This window comes from Acytostelium subglobosum (genome assembly GCF_000787575.1).
Source record: "Acytostelium subglobosum LB1 DNA, scaffold: scaffold10, whole genome shotgun sequence".
Taxonomy (NCBI): domain Eukaryota; phylum Evosea; class Eumycetozoa; order Acytosteliales; family Acytosteliaceae; genus Acytostelium; species Acytostelium subglobosum.
The window spans coordinates 808,344-829,023 of record NW_012236523.1 but is presented as its reverse complement, the minus strand read 5'-3'; the positions used below and the strand labels follow the sequence as shown (position 1 = coordinate 829,023).

At 42.6% G+C, this 20,680-nt stretch overlaps 9 protein-coding genes across 9 annotated transcripts; 5 read left to right on the top strand and 4 right to left on the bottom strand.

The window, feature by feature from the left end:
- Window positions 1-256: 256 nt before the first annotated feature.
- Window positions 257-796, top strand: SAMD00019534_057540 (hypothetical protein; the record flags this gene model as incomplete). The annotated part of the gene is made up of 1 exon (XM_012899245.1): window positions 257-796. The coding sequence occupies one exon, from the start codon at window positions 257-259 to the stop codon at window positions 794-796; it is 540 nt and encodes a 179-aa protein (XP_012754699.1).
- Window positions 797-897: 101 nt separating this feature from the next.
- Window positions 898-1,119, bottom strand: SAMD00019534_057530 (hypothetical protein; the record flags this gene model as incomplete). The annotated part of the gene is made up of 1 exon (XM_012899244.1): window positions 898-1,119. One exon carries the CDS (start codon window positions 1,117-1,119, stop codon window positions 898-900), a length of 222 nt encoding a protein of 73 aa, XP_012754698.1.
- A 1,121-nt stretch (window positions 1,120-2,240) lies between these two features.
- SAMD00019534_057520 (hypothetical protein) lies at window positions 2,241-3,338 on the top strand (the record flags this gene model as incomplete). Its single annotated transcript, XM_012899243.1, has 2 exons — window positions 2,241-2,476; window positions 2,567-3,338. The coding sequence occupies 2 exons, from the start codon at window positions 2,241-2,243 to the stop codon at window positions 3,336-3,338; spliced, it is 1,008 nt and encodes a 335-aa protein (XP_012754697.1).
- A 195-nt stretch (window positions 3,339-3,533) lies between these two features.
- Window positions 3,534-7,216, bottom strand: SAMD00019534_057510 (hypothetical protein; the record flags this gene model as incomplete). The annotated part of the gene is made up of 5 exons (XM_012899242.1): window positions 3,534-4,126; window positions 4,195-4,478; window positions 4,550-6,874; window positions 6,960-7,051; window positions 7,118-7,216. The coding sequence occupies 5 exons, from the start codon at window positions 7,214-7,216 to the stop codon at window positions 3,534-3,536; spliced, it is 3,393 nt and encodes a 1,130-aa protein (XP_012754696.1).
- Window positions 7,217-10,126: 2,910 nt separating this feature from the next.
- Window positions 10,127-12,147, top strand: SAMD00019534_057500 (hypothetical protein; the record flags this gene model as incomplete). The annotated part of the gene is made up of 3 exons (XM_012899241.1): window positions 10,127-10,308; window positions 10,395-10,820; window positions 11,022-12,147. Coding segments are annotated over 3 exons (1,734 nt in total), but the record flags the coding sequence as incomplete, so codon positions are not given.
- A 441-nt stretch (window positions 12,148-12,588) lies between these two features.
- On the bottom strand, window positions 12,589-13,237 carry SAMD00019534_057490 (hypothetical protein; the record flags this gene model as incomplete). The annotated part of the gene is made up of 3 exons (XM_012899240.1): window positions 12,589-12,914; window positions 12,988-13,029; window positions 13,126-13,237. 3 exons carry the CDS (start codon window positions 13,235-13,237, stop codon window positions 12,589-12,591), a joined length of 480 nt encoding a protein of 159 aa, XP_012754694.1.
- Window positions 13,238-14,704: 1,467 nt separating this feature from the next.
- On the bottom strand, window positions 14,705-15,215 carry SAMD00019534_057480 (hypothetical protein; the record flags this gene model as incomplete). Its single annotated transcript, XM_012899239.1, has 2 exons — window positions 14,705-14,947; window positions 15,120-15,215. The coding sequence occupies 2 exons, from the start codon at window positions 15,213-15,215 to the stop codon at window positions 14,705-14,707; spliced, it is 339 nt and encodes a 112-aa protein (XP_012754693.1).
- Window positions 15,216-15,891: 676 nt separating this feature from the next.
- On the top strand, window positions 15,892-17,736 carry SAMD00019534_057470 (hypothetical protein; the record flags this gene model as incomplete). Its single annotated transcript, XM_012899238.1, has 2 exons — window positions 15,892-16,494; window positions 16,612-17,736. 2 exons carry the CDS (start codon window positions 15,892-15,894, stop codon window positions 17,734-17,736), a joined length of 1,728 nt encoding a protein of 575 aa, XP_012754692.1.
- Window positions 17,737-18,768: 1,032 nt separating this feature from the next.
- SAMD00019534_057460 (hypothetical protein) lies at window positions 18,769-19,978 on the top strand (the record flags this gene model as incomplete). Its single annotated transcript, XM_012899237.1, has 4 exons — window positions 18,769-18,843; window positions 18,925-19,244; window positions 19,327-19,621; window positions 19,706-19,978. 4 exons carry the CDS (start codon window positions 18,769-18,771, stop codon window positions 19,976-19,978), a joined length of 963 nt encoding a protein of 320 aa, XP_012754691.1.
- Window positions 19,979-20,680: the final 702 nt, after the last annotated feature.

Here is a 20,680-nt window from a genome sequence, read left to right as displayed (position 1 = left end):
CAAGCATGGAACACGGGACCAGTTTCTCCAATTCTACACTCCCAAATGTTCCCATGATCAACTAATGTTTGAAGCGTACCATCGACCCGATGACCCAACCAAGTCCATCTATCAAATACTTACATCGAACAGGATCGATTGGACTTTGAGGAATCAACCAAACATCTCGAGAGTCCACGTCAATATTGATCATTCTCTCACTCAGGACATCGACCAGTTCAAGCAGTTCCTTGGAAGGAAATTGATTAAGGAAGCCATGGGAGGCGTCTGCCATCAGTTGGTTCAGTTTGGTATGTTGGAACATCTCAAGGCGGCCCTGCCCTTCACCGATCCATCCACCATCAATAGACTGTTGGACTTGGCACTGTACTTTGGACGTCAAGAGATAATGGACTACCTTGTCCAGACAACTACGATTCGCTTCTCCGTCCGTGCAATCGATGTTGCAACACATCATGGCAACCTGAGATTGATAGACTATGTGATTGGAAATTGTACATTGCCAAGAGAACAGGCTAGGGTGGCCTGCTTCAGGTTGGCCTGTGCTCATGGCTTGATCGATGTGGCCAAACACCTACTCGAGAGCCAAAGCATTCGCCAACTCGTTCCAAACTACTTTGATCTTCTGAAGGTTGTCATTGAACGATGCAACAACATCAGCACTCTGCAGTTCCTCTTCCAACTGTGGCCTCCGACACCCGTACTCGTCCTAGATTGTCGCCGTCATCTTCAGAGATCTAGCGTCCAACGACTTGGCCACGCAACAGATGACTATCTACAATCATTTGTAAAGTAATATCTGGTATCGGCTGATTGAGCACTGATGAGCCCAGTGATCGATGTCTGCTGTTTGTAATAATATTATATCTTTTACTTTAAAGGAAGTCCTAACTTGTTCTATTCAATCATCTTCATGACGCTGTCAATGCTAGCGAACTCGTCGGCATGTTTCGCAAACAATCTAGTGATCAGAGCAAAGCCTGCAATGTTGCGCAGTGTTGAGAATATCATTTGTCTTGTCTCTCTATGTTGGAACTGTGCCTTGATGATCTCCCACAATGATGCTCCCTGTACATCACCTGCCTCTCCATCGGCAGCATACTTGGGATCGTCTTCCATTTCGTTATCTATATTCATTCATTCATTCATTCATTCAAACTTTGTTAGTCTACTTCATTATGGTTGACCTAAGATTGATTGATTGGTTCATTGATTGATCGAGTCTATCTATATTTGTACATACAGTTCATCTTTATATGTGTATGTGTATGTGTATATGTATGTATATATTGTTAATACTTGATTGACTTGGTTGTCAAGCTTTGAGCTTTCGTCAACTTCGTAAAAATGAGGTCATGATTCCCCCTTCATATTTTCTGACATTCATTCAATCATTCAATCAATCAATCAATCAATCAATCATGTTCATTGTAGTCAACCAATGGCTGGCGCTAAGGAAATAATCAGGTCATGAATGTCCAGTCTAATATGGAACTGTACCCGACGCCAAGTACTCTCTCACTTTGTCCATTAGCGGGATGATCGATCATGTTAAAAGTGACCATCTAAATGTTGTTGTTGTAATTGTTGTTGTAGCTTTATTCAAGCTCGATGCCATGTTCTGTTCTCCACCAAGGCAAAGATGGTATATTGTTATCAATCAAATATTATATATATTATTAATAGCTATCAAAAATGCCAATGGAGGCAATGACATCATTATCAGAATTTAGTTTGTCATTCCATCAAAAACAGATCATGATCAAACCACACACCCAAACACCCATTCACTCAACACTCCTTCAAACAATCGATCACTCTCACACACATACACACAATTATCTCGAGTGGGTCAATCAATCAATCAATCGAATCAAGTGTCGACAACAACACTATTGTGTGTGTATCTCTTTCCCTCTCTCTTTGTCTCACACTCTCTCACTCTCTTATTCATAATACATTCAATCATTATCATTCATTCAACCATTCATTCAATCATTTAGTTTGTTAGTTTGTTAGAAAGACAGATAGACAGACAGTGCGTGTACAAGTATAATAGTCATCCTCGATAATCAACAACAGGAAGTTAGTAACTTATCCTGTCGTCAATCGATCAATCAACTCATCTCATCACAACTCATCACAACTCAACTCAACTCAATTCAATCACTCAATCATACATTGTAATACTATCTCAATTCAACTCAAACTCATCAACAATATAATAATAATAGGAAGGAATGGCAGAGAATCAGGCTATATTGAACTCAGTTCGTCAAGCTTTGGCACTGGCGCGTATTGGTGTCAATGCAGATAATCGTGGAGACTATGCAGCAGCGATAACAAATTATAGAGAGGCGGCTAACCTTTTGAACTCGCCCGAGGACCTCACAACATTGAACGATGAACACTATCAGGCCATGCTCGAGAAGGCCAAGCAGTACCAAGCGAGGGCAGACGTTCTCGAGTCTCTATTGTATGTCCGTCCGCCAGAGAGTGGATGTAGTCAATCAAATGCGCGTCGACACTAACCCACTCACCATTCGCCACCCGCCATGCGACACAGGAATCAACAAAATGGAGCAGCAGCAGCATCACCAACTAAAGAGAATATAGTGTTTGTGGAAGAGATACCTTCGGGATTGAGCGCTGATACAGTGCCAGCATTCGCATCATACAAGCCATTCTGGCTGATGAGGGTGCTGTCCAAGACGATCACGACGGGCGCCTACCTCACGCCCAAACTATATATACCCAAGGCTGTTTGGCAACAGACAGGTTGTAAGATATTAGCTATTACGGCCAAGATTCAGAGTTTGGTCGAGCTGCAAGAGTACCTGGCGAAGCTAAAGACGCTGTCGACCAAGGAGAGCGACATGCCATTCGATCGCAAGAACATGGACACGATTGCCAAGGAGACAGACATCTTTTGCTCGCAGCTCGACATCATCCAGAACGCGCTACACTTCCATCTGTCATTCATTCCCGAGATCAAGATCGAGAAGAAGGAGGAGAAGGGCTGGGCCGGTAAGGTCAAGAAGCTGGGCACGTCGCTGGCCAAGGGTGCCGTGCGTCTGGCGCCCTCCTCCAAGCTGGAGGGCATCGACTACGTCGGTCTGCTCAACACCGTGTTTGAAGAGAGTCAGTTCCTCGAGTCGTGGATGAACTGCTGCGAGAGTCTGGGCAACCAAGCCCTGTCCAACAAGCTGCGTCGCGTCGGCGAGTTCTACTCCGTGGTCATATGCGCCTTTGTCATGAAGGACTTCACCATCTTGCTGGACAGATACATGCGAAAGAGTCTTCAAAGTTTCATCAAACTCAAGCCGGCCAAGGCTTAGGCCTAGGCCTTGGACGTGGACATGCCCACCCGTCACACTTGTGTGTGTGATTGAGTGAGCGAGTGTGGAGTGGACCCATCATCGATCTCAAAGGATATCAGCGACAGCGACATCATCAATCAAACGTGGAAATGGAAATAACAAAGTTCATTCGATGTTGTAGATATATCTATATATATATATTGCGTTTGTTTATTAGGACATGACTGCGCTATTCATGCAACTGCTGCTGCCGACATCACTCTCCTCGTCCTTGCCGCCAGGCGGCGAGTTGATCAGACTGTTGCTGCTGCTGTTTAGGCTATGGCTTGCTCCGGATCGATTGGTGCGATTCACTCTGTACACCTTGACAGCGATCAGCAGGACAACGGCCACAATACCACCAATGATGGCCATGGGCACACCAATGACCAAGGCAAAGTTGACACCCTCCTTGAAGCGGCCATAGTCATAGTTGAATGAGTTGTCCAGGCGATAGACTGAGAAGTCGTAGGGGTAGCGCATCGTTGCGCCTTTAGTTGAGCCAGCGCCTCCATGTGCTGGTCTATTGTTTGGTCTTTTCCTCATGTCTCTTGCTGTGTTCACACCGGCAGCACTCTGTTGATCAGCATCTTGAACTGTCAACACAAACTCCATGGACTCGATTGCGAGTGGATTGAGGTAGACGATGCTTGGGTCATTGTTTCTCTCCTTATGTAACAAAGGAATGAACTCACTAACACCATGCTCATAATAGTTGATGCCCTCCAATGGGTATCCAGTTGTCTCGAAATGGAGGTCATTGTGATCTAATGTTTGATTGTTTGATTGTGAGTTAGTACTTTGATTGATAGTGAATTCGATCAATGAAACATACCTTGCTTGGGAAGTAGGTTCAGTCCAAGACGAGTTACATTGGTCACCTCCATATCGGCAAAGATGCCATTTAGTGGCAAGGACTTGGGCGCGGGGAACTCTCCAGTCTCCAGGTTACCAATTCTCATGTTGAGAATGGGTGATGATGAAGATGACTGGTCCTGATCATAATACTTGAGTGTATATAGATGTACATTGTCAGGGAATGGTCCATTTAAGAAACTGGTGGGAGTACTACCAGCCAAGTTATCAATATTGACATTGTTGATCAATGAGGAAATGACACTAAATATGTTTGATTGAATGATTAGTATTATTCCTTGAAATTATTGATTGACCGAAGATTTATTACTTACACAGCTGGATTGTTTATCTGGACAATCTTTTGTTTGTTGACCTTTGGTGCGAGATCCTTGAAGTCGAGACTGAGGTAGATCTTGCCATCCACACGTGCCATATCCCGCTGTGGGAATGACAATCCCTTGCCATCATCTTGCATCAGTGATCGATGGATCATGAGCTCTAGTGCACCCTCTTTAGCAGAGGCAGCACCATGACTGCGCTCAGTGAATATTGAGAACTGGAGTTGGCTATCCTTGATGTGGACCGAGCTGATAACAGGGAAGTACTGGTAAGTGATTCCTTGGTCTGGTACATGATGTCTAGTGCGTGACTCCATTCCATTGTCAGTGTAGAAGATGCCACCATTGGTCATGTTTGTGTCGTATACGAGGATGGTCTCACGGTTTCCACTGCCCTCGATCGAGTAACCGACCTCGACGATGGTCTCGGATGCCAATGGTGTGTCCAACTGAGACTTGAACAATCTGTGCATGACGATGGACTTTGGATAACAACTACTTCTATGTGATCCATAGTTGTAGTACAATATCTCGTCCATCAATGGACCCCGGATTGTTATGAACTGTTTGTAGCCATCCTCCAAGTATCCCACCTTTGCACCAGGTGAGAACACATATGCTCCACTCTCTGATGTTATATATTGTTTGATCTTCTCCTTAATCTCCAATGTGTTTGAAGATGTACCATTCTTGAGTGTGATTGATTGAATGAATCCATTATCTTGGAATGAGACGGCAACATTGTTGTTCTCTAGCTGGACATCTGAAGGCAGTGAATCATTGTATCTCTGGACAGTGGCCAATGGTGAATGTCCATCATACTCAGCAAGTGGTACCACCTGCAAGAAATACGATGTAGTCCCCAGGGTTGGGATGTCAATGATGAAGTACACCAAGTACTCATTATAATCGTCCATTATACACCTCTCGTCGCTCTGTCCATGGATCACGGGGACGACTTGGATGATCACTGGTTGCTGGTCAGCCCCCAGGATACGTAGTCGTTCAGCACGCTTTGGATCGGATGTAGTGATACGGATGGAGTAGTGTGTTTGTTTGGTCCATGCAAGTGGGTTGGCCATGATCAATGCGTAGGAGTCAGTGAGTCCAAGCTTGTCAATGTCGAGTATTTGATCGAATGAGAACTGTGTGTCCACTTCCACTTTGGCAAGGTACTGGATAGTGTTGACAAAAGTGTTATGTACTGATTGCTTTGCATCTTGCAGACTCTGGAAGTAGTCATTCATAACATAACTCCTAGCAGTGCCTGTCACAGAGTCATGATGTTGAGTGATCGATACACTGCGACGAGCATCACTTTGATCTTGATACAACGACTTCAGATCCTCATAAGCAGCTTCGTCGGTGGCGGAAGAGCGTGCAAGAGCAACACTGTAGAACATGTCGGTTGCGCGCACCAGTGCAGAGGTTTCACGGATCTCGCGCTTGAACAGTGTATGACTGGTGTAGTAACCGCTCCATGACTCGGTTACATGTGTGACGTAGGGGAAGAAGTCCGCCTTGTATGTTGGAAGAGCTTGATGACGCTCCTCGACATCCTTGAACAGCAGCTCAAAGTACTCGGACAGGGTGGCATAACGAATGTCCTCGATGTTGTGATCACCCATGGTAGCTCGTAGACTGTTGAGAAGGAGGTCGCCACGCTTGAAGTCATCAGGCTTGGTTGAGTCTAGAATGAAACCCAGTCCCAGTGCCTCGGCAGCAAGGTTCTTCACGGGCGTAGGATATGTGAAGTCATCTCCAAAAGGTATCATCACTACGTTGGCGTGTGTATGTGATCTATAGTCATTGATGTGTTTGAAGAACTTGCGAGTGATCGTCTCGATATCGTAGCGGAACTCTGATAATGAGTTCTCGCGCGGGTATATCTTGTGCGAGGGGAAGCCGTAATGATAGTCGAGCAAATGAACGAACAGCTGGCTGGTGTTGCCGAGCGCTTCGCTGCCCTGCCAGAGGAAGTCCAGCTGCTTGGCGTCGCGCAGCATGGCCTTGTCAGTGTCAGAGATACGATTGCCCACCATGGCCTTGAAGCCAAACTGGGCAAAGAGCGTGGGCGTAAGCGAGGAGTGTCCGAACGGGTCGATCTGCCATCCATACTCCACGGTCTTGTTGAAATGCTTCAATACCCATTTATGACCCTCACTGATTTGGTCCAATATGTCATCTATATTTGCCGCAGCTTCATCATTCTGCACCCAACCACCACCAATAAACTCGAATTGCTTATTCTCAACAATCCTATGTATTGACTTCTTCTTTGTATCATTCAACTTGTCGTACCAATTTTTGAAGAATGAACTATTTGTGTCAATGAATGTATACATGTCAGTTTGTGTTTCCAGTTTGCCTCCTGGAACTTATTATCCATCATTCTAACACTTACATCTCTGACCAAATGAACCTTTTATCTGGTTCATTGCTAAGTGTATCTAAAACATGATCAAGAATCGAGTTGACCAAATGTGCATAATATTCCTGAATTATGGAAAATATATATTATTAATATCTTTAAATTTTGTTGGATTTGGACAAAGGACTTACGTCGAACGTGGCTAACCAGCCAGCGTCACAATGTGAATGTGGAACTAGTAGTACTGTAGTAGGGTGTTGAATTACAACTTCCTTATTTACATTTCGCATTCCATTTCCATTGTTATGTACAAGTAATGTTTGATTGTCGAAATAATTAAAAGTGATGAAACCAATAAATAACAGAACCAAAATGCTCTGTACTGTCTTTTGATTCTCCATCCTTATTAATTATTTATCTGTGTTTATCAAACATGTACTGCGATCGATTGCTAAAATAACTATCTATATATAATATTTAAATATTATTAATTTGTACAATATTATTATAACTATTTCTAATTATTATTCCTATTATTATTATTACTAATTATTGGATATCATAATTGATTATTGGTAAGGGTGTGATAACCATAATTATATTAAAAGTATAATTAAGAGATACATTGATTAGTAATCATTTCCTTTCCACATCGTGGTATTAGGCAGAATGTAAAGTGTGTATGGATATCTAATAATCGTGTGCGATAGGTCTGTCAACACTGTTGGTATGAATACTGGTCGTACAGATATACGACAGGTCATCAGTCCATAGCGATGGGGTTGTCAAGTGTGTGTGTGTGCATGTGTTTGATTGTGACGAATGTGTAGGAAGCGAGTGATGTGTGTGAAGGTGATATTGGTGTCATTGTGATTGGATGTCAATGAACTTTGACATATCCGAGGAAAGGTCATGATCAATCAACAAATATAGGACAGAATTGTTTAAGACAGTTACCTACCTAATTAAATAATATTTAATTGTTTGTTTGTTTGTTTGTTTGTTTTTGTATATATGTTTGATTGATTGATGGAATGAATACGACCATGTCCCCATTAATGTCAAGGAGTATTATATGTGAGACTTGAGTTATTCGTTGGAGATTTCCCTCAGAGTTGGTAACCTGTTGTTATAATAAATGAGGTCGTATTTCTATTTAAAGAATTAAAGTTGGATAACTAGATGTCCTTGGTAGTTAGGGATAACTTTGACTTGTCTATATCTCTATTTGTATGGTCAAAGGGGATGATTAATTCAATTGCCCTATCAGGATACAATAAGAGTCTTGCTGATGAAGGAAGAACGCAGGGATCGAGAAAGCTACAATCAATAACCAGGACACTTCCCAATTACATGGGTGTGACAAGCCTTGTCTAATAGTGCACGTGCGAAGAACATCCATCGTGAATTCATGATGCTAATTGATTGAATCACCTTCCACTCATAGCAACATAATGCGGAAGACCTCACACCATTGTGAGAGAGCTCGCATCTAGGGTTGGAGGTTGTTGTAGTTTCCAAGGCTCAGACATGTCATATAAATTGTTTGTTGTCTTGGAAATAACCATGCAAAATTGTGATGCGGATATATGATTCGGCGTCGAAACAGCCCCCACCATACTCACAACAGCATGGTGCGAAATGGGCGGTTCATCTAGCCCTTGTGGTCTGAAATTACGGGGTTCCATGTTGAATGTCAAACATTATGACAGCAGAACCATCAAACGAATGATGTGTTTGAGTTGCGCGATCATACAAGAAACAGGTTCGAATTAAAAGTGGTCTAAGCATCTTCAACTCAAATATTGAGGATCATCATCACGTGTGTTGTCTCGATCATACGATAGAGGCAAACAGGTCTGAATTTCTCCTAAAGAATGCGGACAATACTTGACACCTAAGAACCTGGTTCTAACTCATAACTCATTGTAGTTCAGTGTTGTAGTTTTAATTGTATCATACCTTATTTTGTTGTTCAAAGTCAAAGATGCAAAGGTTGATGTCATTATTGACTTTTGAAGTCAATCTAGTGAGGTCACAAATGGATGTGGACATGGATGTTGTCGGGACAACAAAAAATGACATTTGCAATGCATCTTTCCTTTTGGTTGATTGATTGAACGAATGAATGAGCAGTAGTATCTTGGCCAATGGCTCAAAATATACCATCTCCAAGTTAATAGAGAACAAAAGAAAGAGTGACAAACAGAACATCCTTGAATTATAGTTAAAACGTACTTCTTCTTCTCTCATAAAACGAAACATTCAGTTTCAATAATTATTATGAATTGAATAATTGGATAAATAATAATTATTAAGGAGATGGATGACTGTAAGAAGATGACTAAGTACACACATTAATCAAATTGTAAACTCGGGGAGGTCTATCTATCTTAAGGTCCGACCAAAGGTCACGACAACTTTGATTACACCACAACAGAACCAAACAAAGATGTAGGGACTCTTTTAAACTTTACCAATACGTAAAGCCATTAAATTAGTTTTGTCTTAATCTATTCGAATGGATGAATGAATGGACCGACTGACTGACTTAGACTTATCACAGTCCAGACCATGGTCTTGATACTTTAATCTAGAATGATTTAATAAGGTAATTAACTCGGAGCAAGAGTCTCTAAATGGTAACAACAAAGTCAAACATCCTGGTTAGCACGCATCTATTCAAATTGAATGTCCTTCGCACACCTTGGTGTCAAGCAAACACACACTCTTCACTTTGAGAAGTCAATGTAAATGTGAGTGGGTGGGTGGGTGTTGTGAGGTGAGAACAGAAATAAAGACATCTGAGACTACTCACATGTGTCCACACATCTTAAGAGAGAGAAGGTCCTTCAAGGGGTGTATCTGTGTAAATGAATGAATGAATGAACACACATCGGACTCACTCCTTCTTTGTATCCCACATAATTAGGATAGTCCTTCGTCTGGCCCAACAAACTTTGTTAACTTAATGTATTCGTCTTTATCTGACATATTGAGATAAACGTATACCATTATTATACAAATATATATAAACACTTCCAAATCATTGTACATATCAATCAATCAATTCAAATAATTATATTTATATTTATATATATCAAACAATCAATCAATTAATATATCAATATCAATCATTCAAATTAATTATAATAATTAATACAGTTCTATAATAATATTTATTACATTAATATTAATAGTCTAAAGAAATGACAAAGGATTCAACAAAAGGTGTACTTAGTGTATTCGACTTTGTACAATCCAGAAAGTATTATGGACTACAGATTCCAATTCCAACTTTAATGTCAGCCATTGCAGCCTGGTGGGCATATGAGCGTTACCAGACTGACAAATATGACCCGAATGGTCTAATGCAAGGAAGGTATGTGTACACGTGTAACCTCACTCATTCAAACAATCAATCAAATATTAACTAAATGAAAATAATAATAAAAAAAAAACAAATAGGAAATCAGGACTACACTTGAACTTTATTCCAAAGTATAGAGTGATGGTAAAGAGAGATACCGATGGTGGAACGATCATTCAACTTGACTATTGGGCAAGAATTAGAAAGACTGGAATTGCCGCTGCCTTTGTTACTTATGGTCTAACTGCAGCTGTTGGTGCTGGTACACTGTCCGTGCATATCATGGAGGCAAAGAGCTTCCTTGGTTCATTCTGGGAATGGTTCGATGGTAGCTACCAAGTGGTCAACGTCGAGATCCTCGTCAACGAGGAGCGTCATAGAGGCGAGCTCGTCAATGACACAGGAAGCTACTCCAACACAACAGTCAACAACAATTACTACAGCAACAACTATCAACAACAACAACAACCAGGAGGCCACCCTGGTGCCCCGGGTATGGTTGCAGTTGGTGGAGTTGGCTATATGTATGAGCAATCATACGGTGGTCAATATGGAGCTGGAGGATACAGCGCATCCAGCTACTCAAGCCAGACCAACCAATATGGAGGATCTGAGTATCCAACCAGTCCATATGGAGCTGCTGCTACCACAGCTGGTAGTCAATATGGTGCAACGACAAACAAGAGTAGTTCAAGCTCCACCTCCAAGTCATCTTCAACATCAAGTGACTCAAGTCTCAACAAGGCTGGCGGTTATGGTGCAGCAGGAACCCAGACATCTAGTTCAGGAGGTTATGGATCAGGTCAATATGGTCCTGGAGGTAGCCAGTATGGAGCAACAGGTGGACAATATGGAGCAGGTGGTAGCCAGTATGGCTCAGGAGGTAGTCAGTATGGAGCTACTGGTGGTCAATATGGTGCTACTGGAGGACAGTATGGATCTGGTGGCAGCCAGTATGGTGCTACTGGTGGACAATATGGAGCTACCGGAGGACAGTATGGTTCTGGTGGTAGCCAGTATGGCGCTGGTGGCCAATATGGTGCTGGAGGACAGTATGGTGCTGGAGGACAATATGGTGCTGGTGGCCAATATGGAGCTGGAGGCCAGTATGGTTCGGGTCAAACAGATTCTTCCTACTCTGGTAACACAACATCGTCATCGGGCAAGACAAGTGCAACTGACCAACTCAAGAAGATTTATGGGGGTGACTCGAGTGTCCAAGATCAATACTCAAGCCAATACAAGGATGCATCAAAGAGTGCCTTATCAGGAGCCGGTGCTGGAACTGGAGCATCCTCCAATACAAGTGGAGCTCCATCAGCTTCCGACATTGACAACCTTAGTGCAGGTTTGAAGTTGGCCTCACTTGCCAAAGGACCGAACGATCCTACTGCTCCACTACCTCCCCCACCACCCCTCCCAGCAAGACCATCATCAACATCAATGAACAAACCAATCAGTGGTTTGGGAAAGGACCAAGCTACAGCTGGATCAGGATCAGGAACTGCAACTGGTCAGTCGAGAAGCCGATCATCATCCTCTGAGAACCCCCAGGCCGGTGGTTCAACTGGAGAGCGTCCATTCCCTACTGCTGTTGATACCAACGCCAATGCCAGTGCCAACGCCAACGCCAACACAATGTTGAAGCCAAGCAAGGCAGAGTTCCAAGAGGGTCAACCAGAGCTAGAGGCACAAAAGGCCGAGTCTGATGCATTCAAGCATGGAGGTCTTGGATTCGGTTACACCTACGACCATCTCAAGGACGAGTTGGACAAGAAGTATGCCGAGAGAAAGGAGAGATTGCAACAAGCTGAGCTGCAGCAACAGAAGCCAAAGACTGGAATGGCCACCAACTAAGCATTCCAAAGATCAAATAACAATCAAAACATCATCAAATAAATATCCTACTTGTATATCTCAATCATTGTCGTTGATTGATGTGTGAATGGAACCGCTCTCATGCAATCATTCTTACTTTGATTCATTCTATCACTCAATGGAACTATTCCTCACTCAATCATTCGTTCATTCATTCATTCAGTCCAATGTTGTCCTTGACACGTCAAACAAGATGGTCCATCTTATGTTGATCCAATCAACTGACTTACACACACGCACTCACACATCAATCACACTTACGAAAGACGACTTTTGTCGTCTTTAAATAAAGATTTTTTTTTTAGTATTTAGTTTATTGGGTCTCTTGGTTTGACATCTGGCACAGTGACGGACACACGAGCACAGGGACGGCGGCTATGACATGACTGCAACGTTGGTTGGACATCAACGCGCTTAGTAGACATGCTTGGCGAGAGCCTTGGTGGTTCTACGCTCCTTGAGGTTACGGTTCTTCAAACGTCTAGCCTGAGCCTGGTCGTTGATCTGCTTCTCTCTGAGCTTCTCGGTCTTGGATCTGACGATGTACTCGATCAAAGTGCGCTTGTTCTTGAAGATGTTACCCTTGGCCTTGAGGTAGAGCTCACGGTAGGCGTGTCTGTCGATCTTTCTTGGCCTCACGGTACTTCTTGAGCAACCTTCTGAGGACTCTGATTCTGCGGACCCAGAGAACCTTGGATGGCATACGAGCCTCACGGGTACCGAGACGGTTACCGTGTCCTCTGTGACGACCCAGAAGCTTGGCGGCGTGGTGCTGTCTTGCTCTGAAGCGAGAGTGAACAACCTCTGGCTTACGGATGATGAAACCGTTCTTGATGAGACTGCGAACGTTGTCTCCTACAATGATCATTCATTATAATTGATTGATTAGTATATGTTTATGTGATGATGATATCGTTGAATGATCCACCGATGATGATGATGAAGACTTACTTGAGTTGGCCATGGAGATCTCGGAGATTTCATTTGGATCAATCCAAACTCTACCCTTTCCACACTTGAGGATGGAGGCGGCTAACCTCTTTTGCAAACAAAGAGAGACCATTTTGTTGTAACTGGAGAAACTGTAGGGATCTATTAATGTTTGTTAAATGTTAGTCTTCGTTATGTATGTATATGTATGTTCGCTATGCTGCAATGCCATGAATGCTAATGCCAATGCTATTGCTAAATGCTATCCTGTTGTTGATGCAGTTGTTGTTTTGTTGATGCAGTTTGTGTTCGAGTGCATCTGAACACAACCTATGTGATTGTTTGTTGAATGCCTTTGATCATGTAATAATACCAAGTGCAATCATCGCTTGATCGATCATTGTGTCATCATGTGAGATAAGGTAACCCTGCCAACCTGACATCTCTGTGTTTGAATGTTGTTGTTGTCAAAGTCTTCGTTGTCGTAGTTGTTGTCATCGCATTTATATATCAAGTTGATGATAATCGCATAGCAATAGCAAAGACAGTAGCATTGATGTCAAAGAGTAGCATTGTATATCTCTCACTTACCAACAAAAAAATGTGTGAGAGAATAAGTTATGCGCACGCTCGTCTCTCGTATGCTCTCATTCATGGACCTCACACCACAACATTAAAAAAAATTAAAATAAATCAAGCGAAAACACACAACAATCCCCAACTACGCAACTGTGTAAAAGCTTTGTAAAAAAGAACCGGACAAAGGATAGTCGTACTTCGGGTTGCCTTGAGTTGTCTCTCTTGGGTTAATTGGGTAGTATCCCAGACTTAGATGTTATTATGGATGATAATGATGATATTGGCTGGGGTATACCATTATTCATCGATTGTGTCTATTTTCAATTCTACTTACTCTTACACGAACAACTTAGACCAAGTCAAGGTCCAATCAGCTTGTCTTTGAATTCCATACTGACCGAACATATCCGGTCAATTGAACAGGTACATCATATCAGACTGAACATATCTTTAGAGATTGACATAACTCAGACAGTCATTCTAATGTTTGAACAAGTATATCTGTCACATTTCAATGTTTGTAAAGTTTGTTCAAATGACAACCATCTTTATCTTTATTCATACTTCTCACTTGTATTTGTTGTCGGGCTTGGACAATTACTACAAGTATATACTGTCCAAACACTATTTCAAGTCATTGGTTCGTTGCAGTAATAGTGTTGAAGATTTCCAGGAACATACATACTGATAATAACATAATGTCAACACAAGTTCCTCACATATTGATAATGGTGGATGTATTGGAGGTACATGATAATGACCATTGTCAACATCTACACTCAAGTGGCTCAATGGACAACACTCAATCCATCGCCATCCACTCAACATCAACATTCCATTCCTCCATTAATTAATAAATAATCCAATCCAATAATGAATGAGGTGAACATAAATAGAGAAAGAGACAGAGACAAAAGTTAGACATCCATTCAGTTAATGGTTTGAATGCTTTATTAGTGCCTGCCACACAGGGGAATGTGGATCACCAAGAGACAGACTTAGAGTTGAGAAGAACGAACGCTTAGTTGGTGGTCTTGACTGGTCTGGCACCTGGTCTCTGTGGACGAGTACGGATCTTACGATCCTGGACAGAACGAACACGGACGATGTGGGAGTGAATGGCACAGGAGATACAGTATTGGGACTTGAGGTAAGTCTTTGGGAATTTGTACTTCTTCTCGGTGAAGAGACCCTGGTCAGAGATATCCTTGACAGCGGCATTCTCAACGATTGGGCGAATGTAGAATCTCTTGACGGCCTTGTCCTGTATTATCGCAAATGTAATAATATCATTTGATTGATTGATTGATCGATTGATGTTGAGTTGAGTTTAATCGAGATAGGTCGAGTTGTTGATTGATTGAGTGAGTTATATGTTAGAACATTGTTCATTGACTGCATGTCATGGGCTTTAAGTCTTTGTATATGAAACATACCTTTGGGACGCATCTTGCACAGTTGGTGCAACGGATGGCTCTGGTCAATCCACGACCGTGCTTGGCTCTTCCGTGATTACGTCTCTTCTGTGTCATTTTGTGTTCTGTTGTTTGATTATAAAGTCGAGTCAGTCAGTATACTGTTGTTTGATAATATTTCGAATTATGTTGTTTGAGTGAATGAATGAATGAATGAATGTGATAACAACGAATAGTACGAGCGAGTATTATCGTTCAATGTTGATATCAAGCAAGTCAAGTAGTCGCTAATGTATGTATGTCTACAGCTTGTATGTGTTTCTATATCTCCTCTGTTGGTTCATCATCATTATCATCATTCATTCTGATTGATTATTTATCGTCGTCTTTAAATAGTCATGCATTGATTGATCGCATAATATTATTGAACCAACATGTTGATCGATATAGTCTCTCCTGTTGTGCACACTTGATGATGAATTGTATGTCCACTTACTGTATGTACTCTGCGACAAAAAGAAAAAAGGAATGACTCTATGCCAACTTGACTTGTTTTGTCATTGTCGCCTCCTCCACTCTCACTCACACACACAATCTCCTCACACTCGTCTTTCAAAAAATTAAAAATAAATAAAAAGAAAATGACAAAATGCCTAAAACTCAAAAATAATCAGCCCGGGCATTTATTCCCACACTTCAGGTCGTAGCGATGTTCAACCCTCGCCCTCGCTCATTCATTCATTCTTACTTGATGCATGTGTTGAGTTGAGTTGAAGGAATAGTACATATAAATATGGAGGATCGTATTAAGAAGGCACTCAATGAGCTTGACAGTGCAACTGTGATTGACATGCCTTTGACTTCAAAGAGGTCACAACATCATTCATCTAATTCAGAGTCATCAACATCGACAACAACAACAACGACAACATCAGATGGTACGACGACGACCGAGTCTACTCAGCCAGAACATCAGAAACAACATAGACCATGGAGTAGTGATGATTATCATCGTAGAGTCACGTCATTCTCAATTGGAAGATGGTTTGCCAAGCCATCATTGATAGATCCACTCCAATGTGCACGCTTTGGTTGGATCAATTGTGATGTGGACATGCTCGAATGTGTATCATGTAGCAAGAGACTATATTATAGTGTGCCGGCAGCACTTGGTCAAGCGATGCGTGAAAAGAGGACGGCAGAGTTTGCCGTCTCAGTTCGCTCCGATGGACATCGCGATACTTGTGCATGGCGTGACAATGGTTGTCCTGCCTTCTACGCCAGGCTCATCAACATACCATCACAGATCCAGATAGAGAACTACCATCGTCGTGCACAAAGTGTCTACGAGCACATCAAGTCCGTGGCCCTGCCCGAGCTCAATCTAGAATTTTGGGTATGTTCGTCCGCGTCCAATCACTCTGTCCAATCATTCCAATCACTTTGGAATCATTCCATCAGCTCAATCAATCAATCAATCAAACTAACATCGCGGCCACCATCACACAAACAGGACGCTATTCAGAAGAAAGAGAAGAAGAAGGATCTGATCAAGTTGTTATCAGCATTCACAGAGTTTACCACGCGATCACATTCAAACTCACACTCATTGACGATGCCATCACTCACGACAACAACGACACAAACACCAACGCCAACATCAAATATTGATTGGGCACATAGGAAGACTGCAGTCATCTTGGCGCTCTGTGGATGGGAGGCTGACTTGGGTGATGGAAATGGTTCACATACAGTCAACATCCAATGTTCATACTGTCAACGAGTCTGTGGATTGTGGAACTTTGCAACTGCCAAGAACAACAACAACACTACCACTGCCACTACTCTGATCAAACAATCAACAATATCTCATCTTGCTGGTGGTGCCAACAACATCAATGACATACACACACAACTTCAATCACAGCCAACAACAGTCAACTTGAAGAGACCACGTGAGGATGATGTTGAAGAGAAGAGAAGTATTAGATTGAGTGCCATGCTTAGTCGATCATTATCATCATCACGCTCACAGATGGACCTTAACAACATGTTCAACAACACCAACAACAAGGGCTCGAGTGCCGAGCCTGTCAAAAAGGCGGCGCGAGTCGACGTTGGATGGAGCTGGGCAACAAAGTTTGTTCATCATCCCACGCCATCACTATCCAAAGGCATTGAGAGCATCCAGGCATCATCCAATCCACTCTCTCCACTCAATGAGCATCGTTGGTTCTGTCCATGGATCAACTTCTCCAAAGATGAAATAGTTGACAGTGCAGAGACATCATCTTCTGCTTCATCATCTTCATCATCGTCAACTGTTGTTGCTGCCACCAAGTCACAGTCACAGCCACAGAGAGCAACGGATGGAGTACCAGGATGGGAGAATCTCCTTCAACTTCTCCTTCATCAACTATCAGCTGAGCAGAAGAGTATACATAGTGTGACTGGAACGCTCAGGATGTTGATGCCGCACTCAGACTCACAGGCCGTCATTGGGGGCATAGCCTCTGGCAGCTCCATACCACCTTCAACATCAACATCAACAGCCATTAACACCAACAACAACAACAACAACAACAACAATAATGCCACCGCCATCACCACCAACACGTCCACCACTTTGTTGCCATGAAGGACACACACTCATACCACACCACTCACTCAATCAATCATTCACACACTCATCAGCTGATTATGATGAACAACACTAATGTATTAAAGGTTTCTGTAACCCACTCGCCAGACCCTCACTCAATCGCTTCCCCTACCTCTCGGCCATCCCTTCCATCGACCATCACCGCAACATTGGTTGGATCACCATCATACCATTACACCACCATACACACTTAGTTCTTAGATCTATGGAGAGGGTTGGATGGATGACTTACTTCCTCCTCCACACCCACCGCACCCACCCCCCGCAACAAGCCAGTGGCCCGACCATATACTTTCCTCTTTCCTTTCCAACTTCCAACTTCCATCAACTTCCAACAACAGTGTGTGGCTTGGCAACTGCTCTGTCGGACCACTTTCTACGCCCCATCGCCAACCACCTCAGAGGTCTCTTCCCATATTGGGAGATATTGGTATCTGGAATCCCTAAAGTTCTTGCCATTAGCAACAACTCCAACAACCATGATCCAACCGCGGCGTGGCAGAGTGCCTCTATCTCTTCGCTTCAAGTATATTAATATACATTGAGGTAATTGTGTGTTTGTTTGGATGCCATGTGACCACACTGATTCAATCACTCAATCAATCACTCAATCAAACAGGTGATGATGAGTGTTGGTCGACCCCCTACCCTACCCCTACGACTACCACTACCACTCACCCAATATGCGCTGGACCAATGACGGGCAAGACCACACGCACTCAAACACATGACAACAGAACTCAGTACTTATATTTCCAACCAACGTACCATCAACAGTACATACACTTGTACGCACAAGTCGTACCAAACAATCATTGAGTCAACATCAACAACAACTTCCAAACCAACAACAGTACTTAACTGAATAATAATCTCCAACAGATACCGCGATTCCCATTACCCATTCCTTGTATCTGTCCGGACAGTTGATCAACAGCAATCATAGTTAGTTTCCTAGGATAATCCATCCAACCTCCAACTCAACCAACCAACTACAATCAATCAAACATGGGACATAAATCATCCAAACAGCTCACCACCTCACACAAGATATTGATGTTTGGAAGCAACTCAAGTAGCAAGGTAGGTCCAACAATCCAAGTCCAAGTCCAATCCACTGGTCCTAACCCACACTCATATACTAATTAATCATTCAATGAATAGTCATTGTTCATCAAACATTGCCATCTGATATACAAGGGAGAGTTTACCACAGAGTACGCAATAAAGATCAAGCCATTCATTTTGAAGTCATTGTGTAATGCAATCAAGGAGATCATCCAGTTCATCAAGACATCGAACAAAGCATTATATGGATCGACTATCAGTAAGACTGCATGGTTCACATTGAAGAAGGCATGTTCAGATAATGTCAAACTATGTCTTCAAATGACCAAACATATCTGTGACCTCTGGAATGACAACGAGTTCAAGAAAGGATACCTCCATCTCCTTGATGAATCAAAGAGAGATAACCAAGTATAGTATGTATTATAATAATATTGCCAAGTTTGGAATTATTCCACTCACTAACTCCATCCAATCAATCTATCAATTAATTTCCAGTTTGTTGGATAATATCACAAGAATTATTTCGGATAACTTCTTGCCAACTCATGAAGATATTATGAAGTTTAAGATGCATTCATCTGGATCGTTTGATACTGTGTTTGAAGTGGACGATTGTACTTATACTTTTGTCGATGTTGGTGGACAGAGACATGATAGGAAGAAATGGCTCGATCACTTTGATGATGTCAGTGTCATCCTATTCTTTGTTGGTCTTGACGAGTACGACCATCCAGCAGACAACGACAAGTTTGACAACAAGATGAAGGAGAACCTCCATCTCTTTGAAGATGTATGTTATAATGGAATCATTCCAGTGATTCGATCAATCCACCAATCATACTAACTCATTCTACCATTTCCAAACATAATCCAGATTGTAAATAATAGCTACTTCACCAAATCATCAGTTGTATTATTAGTCAATAAGGATCACTTTAAGAATAAGTTGTCTACAAGTCCATTGTCCAATCACTTCCCAGAGTATAATGGAAAGGAGTCACCAGAGGGCTTCCTAATCAATCAGTTCCGAAACAGGGACCATCACCACGAGAACAGACGACTGTTCATTCATACACACGAGTCTGATGACACTGCCAAGACACAAGACCTATTCCAATACGTTACAAGGATGATGGTCAAGAGTTGACAACATCTCTCCCTTTAATTAATTAGACGCAATACGCATTCCATGTACACTGATGTAAATAAACTTTAGGTTCTACACAGAAGATTGTGATAGATTGAATGCTTGAGAGTTTATTGATTGACGCCAGTGACCAGGAGGACTCGCTAAATCGAAAGATAACCCATGACACCCTGACACATTAACAACAAGACAACAACAAAGCTAGACGTGGAAGGTAAAGACACAGACATGAATGGACAAAAGTTAGTATGAACGCCAGGACGGACCCTGGTCGAAGAGTGATCACTGAGATTGGAACAGGTCCATTCAATCAAATCAATCACTCAACACGGCACAGGGAAGGTGGTCCTTTGGACATGGTGGAGATGGGATGGAACGAGGAGGCTTGGTGTACTACTGCTTGGAAACCGGAGGGTGTAGTTGGGATCACCTGTAGGGTTGGAAACGTTGCTCACATGTAGGTTCCCCTGACATGGATAGCAGTGAAGTTTCCGGGCAGAGCGGTCAAGGCCAACCGCGCCAATCATCTCCGCCATGGTGGCGACGAGAGGAGGCCAATCAATTATTGGTCGTAGAGGACAGCGCAGGTTGATCGGCTGGTTGAATGATCGGATGATCATCAGTCAGGCCGGCCTGGTCTGTCTCTAGCAATTGATTGTATAGTAAGGAACAGTTTTAATAAGTGACTTGTTTAGTTGTGCT